Source organism: Sceloporus occidentalis, unplaced genomic scaffold (genome assembly GCF_023333645.1).
Source record: "Sceloporus occidentalis isolate IW3139 unplaced genomic scaffold, rSceOcc1.0.p SCAF_103, whole genome shotgun sequence".
Lineage (NCBI taxonomy): Eukaryota > Metazoa > Chordata > Lepidosauria > Squamata > Phrynosomatidae > Sceloporus > Sceloporus occidentalis.
The window spans coordinates 1,737,616-1,757,936 of record NW_028317083.1 but is presented as its reverse complement, the minus strand read 5'-3'; the positions used below and the strand labels follow the sequence as shown (position 1 = coordinate 1,757,936).

General features: G+C 41.3%; 1 protein-coding gene across 1 annotated transcript in view; it reads left to right on the top strand.

Moving 5' to 3' along the window:
* The first annotated feature begins 5,053 nt into the window (after positions 1 to 5,053).
* Positions 5,054 to 20,321, top strand: part of LOC149283509 (cAMP-dependent protein kinase type I-beta regulatory subunit-like) — a 61,643-nt gene continuing 46,375 nt past the window's right edge. The window contains exons 1-3 of the mRNA XM_089497493.1: positions 5,054 to 5,227; positions 9,847 to 10,017; positions 12,386 to 12,477. Coding sequence (XP_089353619.1) covers positions 5,054 to 5,227; positions 9,847 to 10,017; positions 12,386 to 12,477 — 437 coding nt within the window. The remainder of the gene's footprint in view (positions 5,228 to 9,846; positions 10,018 to 12,385; positions 12,478 to 20,321) is intronic.

The window sequence follows — 20,321 nt, the reverse complement described above, 5'->3', positions numbered from 1 at the left end:
CTGATGAACCCTTACTGGCCAAGGCATGTGAATTATTGTGATGTCGGCTGTTGCAGCTCCCACTATTTCACACCTGACACAAAGTGTCGCAAAGTGACCATTTGGAAAAGGTGGGCAGGTGGTCACGTCTTCTGCTCATACCTGGGAAATCTATGGGTTTTGCCTGGAGACTCCAAGTTCCTGACCGTGTATAAAGCGCAGCTGCAGAATACAGTGACAGAGAGTGATAACAATACACAGACAGTGGACCTGACATACAGTAATAAACAGTGACAGAGTGACATTCAGCGACATTCAATAGGCATACGGCGATATACAGTGACATGCAGCGATACAGTGACATACAGTAACAAACAGTGACATACAGCGATATACAGTGACAAACAGTGGCATACAGCGATATACAGTGACATACAGTGACAAACAGTGGCATACAGCGATATACAGTGACATACAGCTATATACAGTGACATACAACTTCCTTGGGTGCTGCCGCTCAGACATTATGCTCTACAACAGATAGGAAAGGTTAGCAGGGATGACTCTGGGAACTGCAGGCCTGTGAGTATTACTTCGGTGGCAGGAATATTAATGGAATAAAATCACAGCTTATGTCCACCGCTGTCATAGGCCTGTCCAAAGGCAGCTACCCCCTAACCTACCTGCACAGCCGACACAGGTCTTTCGTGTAAGTAGTCATCTCCTTGGTAACCGGCCCAGACCAGGACCCTTATCACCCTGTAGGGCAGCCTGACTGCCTCCCCTCAGACCTACCGCCCCAGTGATGGTCAGCCTAGTCACAGAGTAACAGAGACTCAGCGACAGTCACACACTCACATAGTGACAGCTAGAGACACAGGAACAGCTAGACAATGTCACACTTACAGTCAGTGGCAGTCACTCAGTGACAGATAGTGACACATGGTGACTGTCACACAGTGACAAAGTGACAGATCATGACAGTCACTCAGTGACAGGTAGTGACAGTCTGTGGTAGTGACAGTCAGCAGCAGTCACACAGTGACAATGGCATTCACTCAGTGACAGATAGTAACGGTGACAGTCTGTGGCAGTGACAGTCGGCAGCAGTCACACAGTGACAATGGCATTCACTCAGTGACAGATCATGACAGTCTGTGGCAGTGACAGATAGTAACTGTGGCAGTAACAGTCAGCAGCAGTCACACAGTGACAATGGCATTCACACAGTGACAATGGCATTCACTCAGTGACAGATAGTAACGGTGACAGTCTGTGGCAGTGACAGTCGGCAGCAGTCACACAGTGACAATGGCATTCACTCAGTGACAGATCATGACAGTCTGTGGCAGTGACAGATAGTAACTGTGGCAGTAACAGTCAGCAGCAGTCACACAGTGATAATGGCATTCACTCAGTGACAGATAGTAACGGTGACAGTCTGTGGCGGTGCCAGATAGTGACGGTCACGCAACGACAATCAGTGACAGTCACACATCGCGAAAGCTGCAGATGCTCGAGAACGAGGTCGCGTGACGTCAGCATCCGAATCAGCAGCGGCAGCAGCAACGCAGGAAGCCCGGGCCCGGCTCACCGACACCTACCGTACCAGCCGACGGTAAGTGAGCACACACCGGCCCCGCAGCCCCGACCGGCACAGCCCCAGCACCCCTCCCCAGGCGTTTAAAGGTGAGGGACCCCGTGTCACGGCTCCATCACTGCTCGGCTGCAGCACCGTGCGACACCCATCACAACAACAACAACAACAAGCAGCCGTCCTGCCGGGCCTCGCCGGTCACTGCTCGCTTCACTGCAAGGGCTCCTTCCCCAGATCCACCCCGCCGCGGGGTACCCTGTGCCCGGATCATAATCCTTCTGTCTGATGCTTCTGTCATGGCCTAAGGAGCCAGCAACACACATGCAGCTGTTTACAGACCCACACACAGCACACACACCGAGCCACAAACACAGCACACACACACAGCACAAATACTCACACACACACACACACACACACACAGCACAAATACTCACACACACAGTCCCACACACAGACCCCCCCATAGACCCACAAACACACACAGACCCCCACACACACAGAGCACACAAACACTGCTCACACACAGACCCCCACACACACACACCTCCTTGCAGCATAGCTTATTCTGCACATACACACATATGCACAACTGTTACATTTACATACACGACATATACACAGATGCAGTCATAGCCCCTGCAGGTGATTACATCCACTTACACATAAATCCATAATCACAATCGACCAGCTGTGTACCTACACAACATGTTATGCACACACATGCATTCACACATTTACCTGCAGATATAGTTTTGAGGATTGTGTTGTTGTGCAGTTGGATACCAGTGATCAGGAGTGACTTTCCTGGCTAAGGATCTGTGAAATAGTGTAACAACAGCGCGAATAAACCATTTTAGGGATAAAGGGGGCATATAGACATCATTTCTGGTGCAAAGTGACCAAGTAAAGTTAACATTTCATTGGTTGCTATGGAGATATCTTGATATTCACAGTGTTTCCCCATTGTTGACCTTCTTATATAACTCATCGAATAACATGACTGCAGTTTCCAACCATGTAAACCCTAGACTTTACACGGAACTTGGTCACGTCTTACGTTCATTACATTTCCTTTTCTGGCTGTAACATAATTTGCTAAAGGGTTCTAACAGTCAATCAGCCTTTTAAACTTAAACTTGGATCAGGGAACACAATGTGCCATCAGAACACAGGAGTGATGGGAGTGATAAAGGACCATCGGAACACAGGAGTGATGGCAGTGATAAAGGGCCATTGGAACACAGGAGTGATGGCAGTGATAAAGGGCCATTAGAACACAGGAGTGATGGGAGTGATAAAGGCCTCTGTGCGGCTATGAAGAGATTCCATTAAAAATAATCAGTTTCCAGCTACAATAGTCATTTACATCATTAACCCCGTGTGTGCTTAATTTCAGTTATTTTAATGAACCCCAAACATTTTAGTCGAATTATATATATATAATTGCAAAGTGAATATGGTTGTTATCACCATAGCAGCCTTGTGAACTGGTCCAGTATGCCAGTGTTTGTTGTTACGGTGATAAGACTCTTCAAACATTGCCCAACAGTCACATAATATATAACCCCATATACAGGGCCAGCCCTAGATTTTCTGGAACCCCAAGTGAACTGTGTCTCTGGGGGCAACCGGTCCGCCAGCATGTTCGCTACTAACAGGACCACCCTCAGCGCCACAGTTTAGGTGAAGCTCAGTTCTAGGCCAAAAGAGAGCCCCCACTAGGGCCCTTCCTTTTCACAGCCAATCATGTTTGTGTGTACATGCTTGGCCTAGGTGGTTGTGTAGTCAGTCAGTCTTTGGAACAATTAGATTTATAAGTCATTCCTAATATAATATTTTGCTGTAAAGTCAAACTCCCCCCCCCCCCCGTGTCGTAGACTGCATGCACATCTGCATGGTCAATCTGAGACTTTAGCCGCCATCAGCCGTGTACCTTTCATTCCAAACGATTTTTTTGTCTAGTTTGGTAACTTTCCGTGTATAGAAATACACCAAAAACATCACTCCAAAAAATCCTTTATGCTGCACGTGAGAGGCTGCTCTTAGGGGTTAGAGTGTATAGTGGGGTGATGGTGTATATATAGAGGTAACAGTGTTTGTGAATGATTTTGTATTGGGGCAACTCTTTCTTTGTGTTTCTGTCTTCTTTCTCCCTTGTTTAATACATTTCAAGCGCACGGAGAGACACACACCAGCCCCATTGTATTCTTCTTTGCGCTTTCACTATACAGCAGACATGACAATGGACTCTCTGTCACGAAAAAAACGATGAAAGGTTTCTCTGTATTGTTTGGGCTTTGGTGTGATCAAAACACACAAACATAGAATGGGATGGGAGAAAAGACCAATTCAGCCCATCTAGTTCCCTCGCTGTATTAACCTCTACCACTTCTACTGGGTGGCTGTTATCTACTACCCTCTCAGTGTACTTTGTTAAATCTCTTTGAAGTGTTTCTATCACATCTCCCCTTTCTCCTCTTTGCTGCAAGACATATCTATCTATCTATCTATCTATCTATCTATCTATCTATCTATCTATCTATCTATCTATCTATCTATCTATCGTCTGTCTGTCTGTCTGTCTGTCTGTCTGTCTATCTGTCTATATCAAGATCTCTTAGGCTTTCCAGTTGGAACCATTGTCCGCCCCCTGGTGGCGAACTCAAAAACTACTCATTATTTACATGTCTTCAAAACATTCGCAACTCTTAGAATTCAAGATATTAACAGGCAACTCATGACTGTATGCAGATTAATATGAAAAAAAAAACCCCAGAATGTATTAATCTGTCTAATAATAGGAAATTACTAGTATGTAATTAAAACCCAATTAATTAAACAAAAATCCCAATAATTGGGCTACCTTTTTTTAAGGAGACAAGAACATGTTTACTAGCTTAACAAGTAGAATCAAAAGCCGAATTCGACACAGCCTTGGTGTCTTCTTTAGGTGTGTTTTCTACTGATTTCACATTAAAGGGACGTTCATCTGCAATATATATATATTTTTGCCAACGCTCAGTCACAAGTAACAGAAGGCTTCTTATTTTCAAAGGAAATCTGTATGTTATTTTATATTTCTATTTTGATAATGTTTTTTTTCCACCGTTTTTGTGTATTTCAACCGTTTTTGTGTATTTCAACAACATTTCAACATAAGGGGTTGTATAGATAGCACTTCTGGTGCAAAGTGGTGCAGTTAGCTAGAACATTCAATTGGTTGCTATGGCGATTGCTCTCCATTAAGAATGGATCTTTGTAACCGTCTTAGAATTTAGCTGTACTTTTTGAATATTGGCCACTTTACTGAATCTGAAATTACTGACAGTTCAATGTTAAATAGTAACAACCCACCACAATGTGTTCTTTTTTTTAACAATAATATTTATATGTAATCAGTAAAACATCATTATTCATTGGCTGTTAAATATTTACATTGTTTCAGGTTTCGGTGTTAGCACAAGTGATAGAAAGATGGCCGCTTCTTCCTCATCCAACATCGAAGACGAAAGTTTGAAAGGCTGTGAAATCTATGTTCAGAAATATAACATCCAGCAGATCCTAAAGGAATGTATCGTTAACCTGTGCATCGCCAAACCCGATCGCCCCATGAAGTTCCTGAGGGATCACTTTGAAAAGCTAGAGAAGGTCAGTGATTTCTAGACGGCACCCGTTTTACGGCTCCTCTGGAACAATAATAAGTATGTGCTAATAATATATATCAGCGAGGCTGAGCAGGTATATGCTGTGGGGGTCCGGAAAAAGGGGAGCCTGAAATGCTGCCATGAATGAGATACGTGGTTGGCTGCTGGGTACACATACGTGGTTGAAGTTGAAGCAGTTCTGATGATGTTTGGGGGTCCGAGCTTTAGTAGTAATGTATGATGGTCCATAATTGGGGGGGGGGGGATGGCTTTCCAGCAGAAGGTTAATAGCTTTTCCGGACGGAGGTAGAGCTCGGCTGGACATCAGGGTTTAGGACCATAATCCTGGGCTCCAGAACTCGTGTGGATGGGCACGCTGCCAGGGACATCGCGGCTGGGGGTGGAAGTTGGGAAGTATATAACAGAGTGAATGCGACTTAAGACAGAAGACAAGCCCAAGTCAACGTAAGATTTAAGATCTTCTTGCAGGTTGGGAGAAGGGTAGTCAGCATGGCTTTTACCTGCCTTCAGATAATCTGTTTCTAGTCTGTTGTCGTAATCGTCCAGTCACCGCAGTTGGCCGAGGGACCAATTTCATGTTCAGTTATGAAGTCAGTTATGAAGTCATTGCAATATGTTCTGGTAAACAAGACGATATTTCTTGGGTTGTACCAATAGCATAATCTACCGTCTGATATATGCTTTGGAAAATACGCATGTCTGCTACTCACAGCAGGGGTGGCCAACTCAAACCACAGCCCCCATAACCTTCAGCTGGCACATTCCTTTCCTTTTAGAAAAGCATCATGGGAGTTGTAGTTCAAAAAAACCACCTGCTGGCCAGCACTGGAGTCTTGATACAGCACTGCCATGTCCCGCCATCCCACCGAGCTCTACCGCTGTCCCATGCGCATGCACAGTATCGCTGCCAGTAAGAGTGACGCTCTACCTCCTTATGCACTAATATCAAAGAGTGTAATTCAAACTTGGCAAAAAACACTCAATTCTACACCAGCCCCCACCCGCTTGCTGGAAAACCCACTGCTGCTGATCAGATTCCCAGGATTTCTCTATTTAAATAACATAATTTAATGATATTTTTCAGCCAAGATGATTTGGTGACATGGTAGGCGGTATTTGCTAGGAATCCATGATATATCAATCATATGGTGTTTTTTCACTTTTTTTTTTTTATAATGTCGGCTGCCACACTATTAAGCGGCTAGAAAACAATAATCCTCCTGCCTTGTGTTTAATGCCCAAAGTACATTCTCAAAAATGTCTACGCAAAAGAATAATGATACTTAGTGCAGGAAAATAAACGTTTAGATGTAATGTAAGGAGGTTTTACTTTACATAGAGGGTAGTAAATAAATGGAAAAGCCTCCCAGTCGAAGTGGTAGAGGTAAAACAGTAAGGGGATTTAAACATGCAAGCGATAGGCAAAAAGCCACCCCGAATTTAAGACTAAATCAAGAACTGATTAAGATCTGATTCTTTACATCGGAAAAAATGGGCCGACTAGATGGGCCATCAAATTCTATGTGTAATAAGTGATGTTCCATTGGTTGCCATGGCGATAAGACCACTTTTCCAAACTTTGCTTCAGAATATATATATATATTTTTTTATATATACATAACCCCTGTGTATTTACATATAGATGTTACAGATTACAGTCAGGCTTTTTGTCTTCAGACTATAATAAAATAGAAATTAAATATTTTATAAAATCTTTCCCCAAAATGACTTTAGTGCAATTTCGGTTGTTCTTAACGCGTAACAAGTCAAAACCTTTTTTTTTTTTAATGATGCTTTTTCAACGTGTGGATGATGTATTTTGAAATGTTTTTTTAAATAATTTTTAAGTAGAATGAACAATATAGTTTACGAAAATAAACAATAAGCGTTCTATCGCGCTTCCTCTAATCTCCATCTACTCCAAGTCTCCCCCACCGCACAACTTTTTTTTTGCGGCCAAACATTAAATGCGCTGCACCCCAGGTATAAGTGGACTGAATTTTGTCGCCGTTTTGAATTATCCGTGCCACGGAGCAAGTGAGTATGAGAGAAATAGCTTGTTGTCATGGCAACGTAAGAATAGCGAGCTGTTTACCGGATGAAAATTCTGCACAAGGGTATAGCAGCCACAGTAGACGTCCAAAGAACTAATCTCGGCAAAGATTATTATCATTATTATTATTTTTAACTCCTTTTAACCCGCTGGCGCTGCCCGACGACTCGGCACATGGGACCCAAACGTGGCTCCTAAAGAGATCGGCCGTGGATATTACCCAGCCTGCGGCGGCTTCCAGAGATGGAGATCGCACCAGAGACCGCTGCAGAAACTGCCACGTTTTCGACTGCGTTTCACTTGGAGGGCTTAAGCTTTCAGTAGCGAGCGAATCACATGGTAAATCCGGCCGGCTCTTTTATTTCTGTCTCGGTGTCCTTCTGGCGTGTTCGATTTTCTTGTCTATAATACAAGTGTCAAATACTTTGCCGATGAGATATTGCTCAGAAGTTCGTGGCACGCTTTATTTTTTTACATTTTAAATGCAAAAAGCTAGAAAAATAAAATACAAATAAATTCAATTACAAACATTGAATACAAAATCTAGGATTTTTTTGATTATTTTTAGATAGTTGTACATTAGATTCATTTTATATTAGAGACTAATACAGAGACTAATCAAATATTAGAGACTAATACAGAGACTAATCAAATATTAGAGACTAATACAGAGACTAATTAAATATTAGAGACTAATACAGAGACTAATCAAATATTAGAGACTGATACAGAGACTAATCAAATATTAGAGACTAATACAGAGACTAATTAAATATTAGAGACTAATTAAATATTAGAGACTACTACAGAGACTAATCAAATATTTCTGTTTAATTCAATTAAAAAAATGATATTAATTGCAGATGTTGTATTATGTAGCTAGAAAAACCTTTGTAGACTTTTCGGCTGAACTATTTATTCATATGATGCTACAGAGTATGTACGCAATTCACAAGTAAACTTCTTAGCGTGTAATTCTAGAACTTGGGCTCTTGAACGTGTCGTATGTGATCGATACAGTTTCTGTTTTTTTCCTAGTATTTATTTAATTTTTACCTTGAGGGTTTATTAGATTTAGGAATGCCTTTGGAGCTTTGGAATCATCAAACAGATACCACGTGGAGGATCACATCCTTGCACAGATCACCGATGATGGCTCTGGCTTGTCACATAATGGCATCATCGTCGTGCCACTCATATTGTTTCAGATCTCTGTGTTTTTCGGTATGAGATATAAAATGCATTGATGCCAGTATTTAGGGAACGGTCGTAGAATCCGCGTATTGCGTTTTAATGGGAATTTCACATTTTTCAGCCAGTATTGCCCCGGTCCATGTAAAGAAGAAGGCTATTTTAGCTTGTCCTAGGAGCGGAAAGATGGAGCTTTGGTGTCTAATGATCCAGATGCCTTCTCTAATGTCTCGTGTACTAGAAGTAAATAGGTAGTTGTTATAGTGTTTTGGTGCCTTATAGAAGCAGACATTGAGTGCATCCTCATATTGGATGATCAACGCTGGCTCACTTCAGAGCTAGACGTCTGTGGTTGGGAAGCCAACCAATTTACCCCATCAGTGCCTTGCTACTAAGTATCAGTTCAGTGACAAAAAACCAAGACTGATGTCTACAGAAACAAATCTGATTTTTTTGTTCGGCTTGACTGTGTGTTTCTGATTTCTTACAGCTCGTACGACATTGTAACAAATTCTAATAACATGAAATGGAACATCCAGCTCAGATGGGGTTAATGTTGTAAATGACTATTGTAATTGGAAACGGCTGATTTTTTATGGAATATCTTCATAGGCGTACATAGGCCCTTTATCACTCCCATCACGCCTGTGTTCCATCGGCCCTTTATCACTCCCATCACTCCTTTATCACTCCCATCACTCCTGATTTAAAAAGCTAATTGATTATAAGAAAACCCTTTTGCGACTATGTTGCAGCTAGAAATCTCCTTGTCTTCCATGGAAATGACCTCAAACTTTAGTAGTATGTGTATATATATGTTACAGATCAGTATACCTAACACCAATACCAATGTTTATGATTTTTTCAATGAAACATATTTGTATTTAAAGAGCACCATGTGCATGTACCGATGTCAAGAGCATTTGCAGTGGCTGCATTGCCACCATTCCACTTTATATAAATTGCAATATAAAATATTGAAGTCCGGACGTACCGGTCAGTACGCAAAAAGGGGCTACTTATCACAGGACGTACTGCTTTGACTCCAATTCTTTCCCCCCGGAGTTTGCCCCCTGTTGCTGGTGGGCACTTTGCTCACTTATTAATGCGGCCCTGAGCTGTCTAGGCAAAGAAATATAGAAAGGTACATGATGTATCTTCCTTTGGGATCCTTTACCCATAGTGCATATTTGAGATATAATGAGATAATGATATGATTTAATGATAGATAGGTAGGTGTTTCTTTTTTTTTTTTTTTGCCGGGACTGCAGATCAATAAAGTTGGATTTTTTTTTTTAAATAACAGCTTTTCGGAGAATTCCACTTTGACCGCGGCCCTTTTTCTTGTTCCTTTGCAGGAAGAATGCAAACAAATTTTGGCGCAGCAGAAGTCAAACTCACAGTCCGACTCCCACGATGATGAAATTTCCCCACCACCCCCTAACCCGGTGGTTAAAGCGCGAAGAAGAAGAGGGGGTGTCAGCGCGGAGGTCTACACGGAGGAGGATGCAGTCTCATATGTTAGAAAGGTACTCCAAAATACATTGTGGCGGCTATAATGCATTTTAATGGACATGTTATCCATATGGCCTTCTCTATCTTGTAGAAGACACTTGAGCCTTTAACACAGTTGAGGAACTCTTCTCTAGACCGCTGGCTTAGCAGTGCTGCTTTAAAAGCTTTCTAGGGGCTTTAGATCGAGTATCAAGCTGAGGGCCCCCAGCCTCAATTCACAACGAGGCCGTTGTTAGTATGTATGGCCCTGGATTTCTTGCTCTGGCCCCCCTTTTAGATTCAACGTAAGCAGTCCTAAAAGATGCCCAGAATTACTGATTTGCCCAATGAACCATACATTTTCAGGTGGATTTAAAGTAGCTTTTTTTAACTCTCGGAATACGGAGCGTAAAAATATGCATACATCTTCAAATATAAAGGACAACTGCAAGCACATGTAAAGATCAAGAGAACCATCTGGAACACATAATCTATGGCGCTTGTGGTCCTCCAAAGCAGAGAAACATTTATTTATTTTCCTGTTTTCCCTTCTTGCAGAAGAGAATTTTGATTAAGATGACATTATTTAGATAATTAAAACAAGTAGAATACTCTCCTGTTCCTCTTAACAATGAGTTTTATCATTATTTTAAAATTTTTTAATGTTTATTATACATTTTTATTGTGTAGTATATGAATATTCCTCACAATCCACACCATGCGCTATATGAAAAGAACGGAGCAGGTGCCATATTTCAAAACTTGTTTGAATGTGATTCCCCACAGCCCGTGGCAATGCCCCTTTAAGAGCTCCTTAACCTCTGTCACTGCAAAGCAATCCCCTTATTGACCCGGGGATATTATCTTTGTCTAGGAAGGAAAGATGCATAGTTTCTCAGGCAGTGAGAGCGTTTGAAAGTCGGATAGTTTTCCCGTGTTGTTGGCAAAGAACGCACGTCCTTTAGGGCGAATAAAGAACAGGTGAAGAGGTGTGAGATTAAGATATTCAAGTACCCACAAGTAGGGGATCGCCGGACACATCTCGGCATTAGAGCTTTGTGCTCGCTTGACACAAGTCATATAATATTTAGAAAATGTAAGTAAGCAACGCATAAGATAATTGTAATAATTCAGCATTTTATACCAAATTAACCTATGTAGTGGTTCTACAGATTACAATTATATATATATATATATATATATATATATATTTGATATATAGTGATATATTTTTATATCATTTAATATTTTATTAATGTATACGGTATGTGTGTATATATATATATATATATATATATATATATATATATGTATATGTGTGTGTGTGTATGTATAGGTGAGAGCTTCAGGAAAGTGGACAGATAATGCTGCCCCTGCCACAGGATGCCATCAATCTCAGCTTCCTAAACTCCAAAACAATCCCCTTAATTTAAGGCCAAAAACAAAAGTTCTAGGTAGCTTGAGATCTCATCTGTGGCATAGCACAAAATCCCAGGGTCCCCTGCGAGCTTTGTTGGGGGGGCCCAATCCAGATGTATGCATTCCATTTTAGACTGATATGGCTGCAACTTGGCTTGTCATTGCACATGTGATCGTGTAAATAGTCCATTCCAGAAAACATGAATCCCCAGTGGGGACAGTAAAGATCCGCTTGCGGAACCTTGTGGTGTCTTCATTTGTGTTGAGTTCCTGCCAAAGCTTAGCTGTGCGTGGCCGCTGTGAGCAGTGACATAGGGCAGGATCATAGATTCCTGTGGGTGAATTCGGCTAGCGAGTCCACCTGACGTGTGAACACTCACAATATACAGTAATACTTAGGTTGTCACCCTGGATTTACCTTGGACGACTTTGACCTTTAGCGGACAATAGGAAGCTGTGTGATGTTCCTCTGGCTGGGAACGAGTTAAACACTCGGAGGGTACAGATTCCGCACGTGTTTAAGAAGCACTCAAGTGGTCAGGGGCCAGCAGTATAAAAATTCAGGCCATTTTCATATTTCCAGTGATGATCATAGCAGCTTGCTAGATGACACCTTAGAAGCTAACATGGATGGACACACACACAATGCTTTGAGAAGTAAATTAAAACCGTAGAAGGTTGTTCATTTCCCCCCGAGAACCTGGCCAGAAAGACATAGCGATACTTCATTTAATTATGCCATGCAGCAAGGTAATATTCATATTCCAGCTTCAAACAATAGAATAATAGTCTTCTTGGGAGAAGTAAATGGCATATTAGTGAAAAGGAATCTTGTCTGTAATCTCCCGAATCTTCATTTTACCCTTGTGCGAAATGAAAGGTCCTGCCCTTTTGTCAGTTTGGAAACGTTCTGCATTCTTCACGGAATCGCTCTGTTTCCCCAAGCCAGACTCAGGAACATAATATTCCTCTGTTTATCCACAGGTTATTCCAAAGGACTACAAGACGATGACTGCATTGGCAAAGGCAATCTCCAAAAATGTTCTGTTTGCCCATCTTGATGACAATGAGAGAAGGTATTGTGCAGAGGTCCATCTTTACTGCTCAGGGCAAAAAAAAATGTAACATTAGCTGATTGCAGAAGATCTGTTCTTTGCCCGGCTGTATGTAGACTATTCTGTGTTTGTGTAGGAAATGTAAGGAAGTTTTACTTTATTGCATTTGGTAGAGGTTAACAGAGTCATGGAATTTAAACATGCTTGGGATAGGGGCGAAGCTATCCTCAATCTAAGATGAGACCAAGGACTAAGTTCTAGTCTCAAAATTGAAGGTCTGAGTCTTTACATCAAAGAAAATGGGCAGATTAGATGGGCTGAATGGGTCTTACTAGCCATCAAATTGTTTCTATGAGCCATATTTAAGTCAGGTGAGTGCACGCTGGCACCATGTCAGCTGCCTGTAATGGTGCCACCCAAATGACGCAAATACAGACGCCTCCAACAGCATGCGGCTGGGCATTTGCCAGGTGTGCCAGATGGCCAGTCTGTGTCTGAATACACCTGTCTAGAATACAGAAATTTATGGCAGATATAATGCTAGGGCATTATAAAATTATAGCTACCTGGTCTCCACCGCGGCGGCTCCTTAAATTTCACTGCCGGATGATACATTTTTTGTGCAATCATAGAAATCAAGTTGGTGATAATTTTTTGTCTGGCTCTTATATTCTACATAAATCTACCCATCCATGTAAATAACCTCATTTCAACTAATTCAGTGTTAATGGGGGTAATAACATTGTTCCTGTAGCTTTAAAGAATGTGACGTGTCGTAGACCTATAGTAATGGTAACATTTCAACATTGTATCTCTGGGAAAAAGTCTATTTTAGCTTCTGCTGAGAACTCTTGATGATTTTACTGTAATTCCATACAAAAAGATGCACAGCTGCCTTTTATTACTGAGAGAGGGAAACTTCCCTAGATGTCAAGAGTGGGTCACGGCCACGGGGTCAGACGGGAAGTATCATGGGAGTGAGTTATTCAAATGCAGTCCAATGGAGACAGCATCATTGTGACACTCAGACACCAAACAAGGACACAAATATAAAGAAGCTAAGGAAACAGAGTTCAGCTGTCTGCGACATTAGGTCTATCGCGCACATCTGTGTCCATTCTGTGACTGTCTTGCAAGCTGTCTGTAGCAATGTTGCTTATGACAGTCTAACTCTTGTATGTGGGTGGTGGACTAATTGTGGTAAGGTGTTGAAATCTATTTTCCCTAGAGGTGGAGAAAAACGGAACCTTTTATATTTCCCAGTGAAGCCATGGAATAAAGAATGCATTGACCAGAATTAAAATGCTTATGAGTAATATGAATAACAATAGAAATCGAAAGCTCTTTTCCATTCATGGTCCGTAGTCCTTCCACTGAGAAGTCCGGGCATGTGTCTCCAGAGGACAAGATGTCTTGGCTTATGGCAAACCCGATGGGCTGCGCCAGACCTATGACTTAGCCAGTACCAACATGTGGCCTTCTTGTCCACCTTTATTATGAAGCACACGTGGTGTACTGTAGTTTTTTAAATCTAAGTTTCATATCTAATTTGAAATTCCAAACTGCACAGGACGTAAGAGCATGGACTCCAACCAGACCCAGCGTATTTGCAGAGGTGATTGTATTTAAAAAGCTACATATAAACGTACAATGAGGTATGTGAGCAACTTACGCAAGAAGAGACAGCAACTCTTATGGTGGATCTCCACTCAGGAGTATCTCAAGATTTAGCTCACATGTGCCATTACAGCATATAAGACTGATCCTTTTCCAGAACCAAAATGTGAGGTAACCTTCCTCTTCTTGAGGGAACCAACAACCCCAGACATCCATATCAGCCCTCATGGGTCTCAAAAGTGGGTGCAGCTTTTATCCCTTGAAGCACAAGTAAACAAGGAGGTCCACGTCTGGACTCACCTTTACACTTAAGGTGAACCCCAAGAGATCCTCCAACAGGTGGGCTTAAATACAAAGAAGTATGAGAATGATTCCTTGCCTACTTGTCACTAGAGGGATACGAACTTAATCGACAAGGCCCATGAAGGCTGAAATGTATGTCTGTGGTTGTTGGTTTTCTAATGGATAAGAAACTTGCCTTGTGTGGAGACACATTTCACGAAGCACAGACCCTCTACAGAATTTCTGAACTCCTTACAGTCATATCAGGGTAAAGGCAACCTAGGTGCCCTTCTAGCACTCAAGGTTTTGGGGGGCACAATTACATATGTGGCTGCGAGATTGGGGGGGAGCACAAATTAGTATCGTACCTAGGGCTCAATCTGTCTTGGGACTTCATAACCTTCACAAAACCGTGGGACTGCATTGCTTTATTCCTGCAATGAAGTAATGAGTGACCGATTCATAGAGGAACTATTTGAGGGTAGGTGAGGGCACCACAGACCTCTCTGGAAAGCCCCACTGTTTCAGACATTATCTCTGAGGATTTGCGTTATGAAACAACACTTTTCATTATCAGACGTGCGCGGTCTATAACATATTAGACAGTAACCTTCCTTTACCAGCAGAGCATGACTGTAGCTCTGAATCAGCCAGGTCTGAAGTCAGGGTCGATCTCCACTCTCACCACTTGCTGAGTAAACAGCAGATGCACCGATATTTAATGAAAATTTCACAGATGATGGGGCTGTGGGTACTGTGACATTACATCCTGAACTCGATGACCTCATACATTTCTATAATAGTTTCTTGTATTTAGACAATAGAAGATTTTCCATTTTAGTGGTTAGGACCTTTTGACTTCCATGAGTCACATTTGCTTGGCCACCCGTTTCGTATAGACTTTATTCCGTTAGTTTTTATGCTAACACTGTGCAATTGTCCAATTAATTGCCAATAAGACCCTACAGTATTAAACCAGCCTTAACATTTGAAACTAAATGTATGACTTTTTGAAAGGAAACACTCTGGATCTGGGGGTTGGCGCTCTCTACATAACTACAAAACGGGAAATAAAAACACCATATAAATCAATAAATACATTTATTTATTGTTGTACTGTTATTACTGTTGTACTTACAAACCCACAAGTGCTTCAACCCAATAACCTATTGTTAAGATGCTGATTGTTCCTGATCGAAAATTGGTTAATTATGCTACTTTGGCCACCTTTTGCCGCGAATCCCTATTGTAAATAGAAAAAAGTGTATAAACGAAATATCTTTAAAATAATAGAAAAGGTACAAGCTATAGCTGGTAAATGAGTTTAGTTATACTAAAAGCTGTAAAAGTGACATTTCCCTTTAAGAGCTTTTTTTTTTACGTCTTTAAAGGGACAGCTTCACCAGCAAAACAGAGCATTAGAGGACTGGGGTTTGTGCCCCGTTTAATGTTACCAGAGGCGCAGGGCCGGCCCGACAATGGAGCCGAGTGGGGCAACCGCTCCAAGCCCCTTTTTTTTTTTTTTTAAAAGAGAAAGAGAGAGAAAGGGGCGCCGAGTGGTTTTTGCTTACCAAGCTGTCAGTACCCGCTCGGCGCCCCTCTCTCTCTCCTCTGCGGTGAGTCGAGACCGAACAGGGAGACTCGCCGCAGGACTGCTGAAAGGTAAGTACAAGGGGGGGGGGTCAAGGAAGGGTAGATAATGGGGGGGGGGCGGCAGGGACGGAGGGAGAGGAAGGGTAGATAAGGGGGGGGCATTTTAAAATTCGCCCCAGGCGGCATTTTGCCTTGGGCCGGCCCTGCAGAGGCGTAATATAGCCTAATTGCGGAAAGTACTCCCCAAAACTGAGAGTCTAGGAGATGTCAACATAGCTTCTTGTTATTCTTGAAACTAAAAACAAAAATAAACCCTTTTTACGTTTTAGAGCAGATATCGTGTTTCGTTCACCGATTTTATATAGTTTTGTTTGATATTAGTAGAAAACCACAACATTCTGTTAAAAGCTAATGCTGTCACGAATATACTCATGGCCTATAAACAATCGCAGTCTCATTCATAGGGACTTAAGCGATTTAGACTTTCTCAAGCGCCTGATACGGGAATCCAGCCAGGCTTTATTGCGTCAGACACAGGTTTAAAGCTCGTAAACTTTGAGAAAGCCCCCCAGTGAAAGCCGAGGTTCTTCCAAGTCCCTTTTTATTTTGCGATAAGCGGTATTGAGTGTCTACGAGAGGGATGGATCTTGTAGCGTGGAGTGCCTTCTCACTGATAACAGATAAAAGGAGACGCAAGAAACATTTTAAGGTTTTTGGCAAATTGGATTTTGGCTTTATAACAAGCGAGCCCATCCTTTAGAGAAATATTAATGTTTATAAAGAACGCTGTCCCTCTGCCTGTTTCAAATGCATGATGCAGGGCTCTATTCTGGAACCCCGGTATTCTGCTCCTGTTTTATGGTAAAAGAGAGCCCTGCAATGGGGAGGGTACAAGAATATTAAAATATACATTATTAAAAATGTACATATACAGACATGACTTGCATTGCCTATATGCCATTTCACGTTATGGCCGACATGGCATTAGATTATTTTTCTATAGATACTGATTAGATCTACTGCTGTCAGCTCAGAAGTGATGTTGTTCTTGTCTATAAAGAGCTACAACATACCTTAATATTTATGAAATGCCTAATTATTTTGATTTATTATGTCTATTAGCAGTTGCACAGGGATAAGGAGATCTACGATCCCTATATAATGCCGTAAGCATTAGAGAACTAGTGGCAGTCTCCTGTTTTTTCTTAGGAGGTCCACAGGGGCATCTGAATCTTTTTTTTTTTTTTTTTTGTATCCTTTTTGATACATTTCCATTATTAGGTCTTTTAGGCCGTCCTATGAGACGGGCACGATGAGCTTCGGTGACACATTTGATTTCTTGCGTCCTGGCCTCTCATAAGCCTAGTGTTCTTTTTCTCTGCATATGCCATAAAAAAATTGTTTTTTTTTTTGTTTTGTTTTTTAATCTATTTAAGAGATAAAGCGGTAGCTTCACTCCAAGCATTATGTATTGTGCAAAAAACAACAAAAACCTCAATTTCCCTGAAATGAGCTGCAGCTCTATAGTCTGACTGTTTTTGCCACTGAATGGCTGCTTGAAGCTGGAAAGTGGCAGAAAGCACTCTGTAGAAGCACTTTTGGCGCATGGGCACAGGTTCTGAATAGACCCCATCCTGCAGCGCTTGCCAAGCCAGCACTGGAGCCGGCAGTAAGTTTATCACGTGCAGGCAGATGTGTTCAGACGCATGCATCCCCTGTAGGGCATTTACCCGGGACGGTGGGGAAAGGGGCAAATGCTTATCGGGGGAATTCTGGAGGATCCCCCCCCATGCATTTGCAAGGGAATGCCAAGAAAGTTTAAATGTACCACGCAGCTATCATATGCATTAAAGTCCATATGACTGCTTGCGCATCGCTTTAATTTGCCGTTTCTCTTAATGCAGCTGTATTTAAAGTATACTATTAAATATAATAATTATACTATTGTATAATATATAGATATAATATAATAAATATAAACTATTTTCCATTCTAGTGTTAAAATACTAAAGACTATCCTCCATTCCAATCTACATTTTAAAATGCTCCTAATAAATATACATTGCTAACTATATAACCACATGCAACCTTTGGATCAATAAACACAAAGACATACACCCATGTCCTTTTTATGAATGATCTGCACACGGGGTTAAATTATGTCAAAAGCATTAGCGGATGATATCATTGCTCCTCTGACCTGCAGCATAACATAGAAACCGTTCATTCATACTTTCCCTCAACCTCAATAACACAGGAAAATGTTCTCTTTTTAATGAAAAATATATTTTTTTTAATTTGTTTACCGAGAACATCATTATATTGAGAAATAAAGCGTTACTTATATTTATTATAATTATTACTACGAGTTCCCGGCCATCTGGAAATCCTCGCCAATGTTGTTAAACGTTTTGCTACATTGTCGTAACATTATTCTGGAAACAATATCTATTTTCACGTTGATAGACTAGCTTAATTTTGAAAGTCGAGCAGTAGTCGGGGGACATTATTTGAGACACAATAAAGAAGAAAGACTATTGTTTTGATGAACTCAGTGCGGAGAAAAAAAAAACCACTTTTTTTTTTTGCAAAACCCCAACAGTCATTTTTTTTGCCTTGTTTTACAAGTCAGGGTCGACCTGGACTTAAAAACCATCTTGTGAGGTGGCCTCTCGTCGTCCTTGGAAAGAAGTAAGAGTGGCTAAGATTACAAGTAACAAAGATGTGCTTTGAATCAAACACAACAGCTGTAAGTGTCTCTCTCACACCATGCGCGTTCAGCTGTTAGTTTTATGTCTCCGGACTGCCAGGAACAGACCACTTTAACCGTTGTTTTTACGTGCGTGACCCAAAATGAAAAAAAAAAAATGGGTGAAAACTATTAGACAGAAACAACGTTTTCTCTATGTGAGAATGTCTCCGTTACCAGAGTATTTTTCTCGATGCTTGTAATTTGCTATTTGTCTCGGTGCAACTGTATTTTATGTGCGCAATTATGATTTTTAGAAACAGCAATGCCACTAGAACAAGTAATATTATTGACTAATACATTCTTTAACCTGGTAGGCTAATTGGGGAAAAAAAAGCTTTATTTAATATTAAAATGAAGGCTGACCCCCTCAGAAACACAAGGACAAGATCCAGGACCCCCTCGCGGCTGGTGTTCATTAGCCTAGACACCTAGGGGGAATCTATTTACTGAGGCACACACTGTGACCCTATGATAAACGCGTGGCTTCAGGAGGCCACCATGCAGTCGCAAACCATTTTACTTTAAAAGATTTTTGGCTTTCGCTTAGAAAGGGGGCAGTGAACCAATCATTGAGCTATCTGAAAAAATATAACATTTTACAAAGGCAACTATTCCTATTTACCCTTAAAAGTACTTTCAAAGCCCTTGCCATAACTGTTATTCCCACCAGGAAGTAGAAAGCGCACAGATAATTCCTTCCCCCATCTGCAGAAAAACAGTGCCTGCAAAATTGTCTGAGGTGGGTTAACAATGGGGCTAATTGTTGTAATATATACTGTAATGGATTGTGTTGGTATTATCTAAAGGGCTTAGGCCTTTTGTTTATTTTTGGGCCGAGAACCTGATATTTCCTGCAATGCGTTTTACTTCCTTTTCCTGATTGGCTGAGAGTGTTCCATCTTCTTAAACCTTTTATAACATGGTTTATCACTGGTCTAGCAAAAAGGAAGTAGGAAGCAGTAAGAGGAAGTAGGGGTGCTACTTAAAAAGCTGTACATTACATCATAATGTCATTAAACATATCTTTAGATTCGCCATTACCATAAAGATTTAGACAGCCTTTTATATAGGTCCCGGAGCTCCAGGGCCACACATGTTCTTAATGTCTCATTTTCATGGCTGCTATGTATATATATATATATATATACATGTATATATATATACATACACAAGGTATTGGATATACTATAATGACTGAACTTTCCAAATACGACAAGGTAAGTGATAAAAAAAGGCAGCCCAAAATAGTTTGCTGATTGATAAATCCTCTCCATCAACAATTGGCGTTCACCCGTTGATAAGTCTAATATAAACAGCGAGGAAGAAATGTAAATTGTAAAGCGCATGCAGCGCTCGGTTCCTTCAATAAAACCGCTGGCAAGCGGCGTTAGTAAAACACATGCGTGTGCGCACCCTGTCTCTGTATACATTAGTATCTGTGTATCACATAGGTGTCATGCTCACCGTTCCACAGATTTCTTTTTAGGATCTCTTCACCAGCAGATACTTTGTTTCCGTTGTACTCTTATTCATTGAATTAATGGGAACGTTTTAGGTCCCATGCAGTCCCGCCAACAAAGAACGCATATAAAACTGCGTTGGACGCTGGAATCACAAAGCA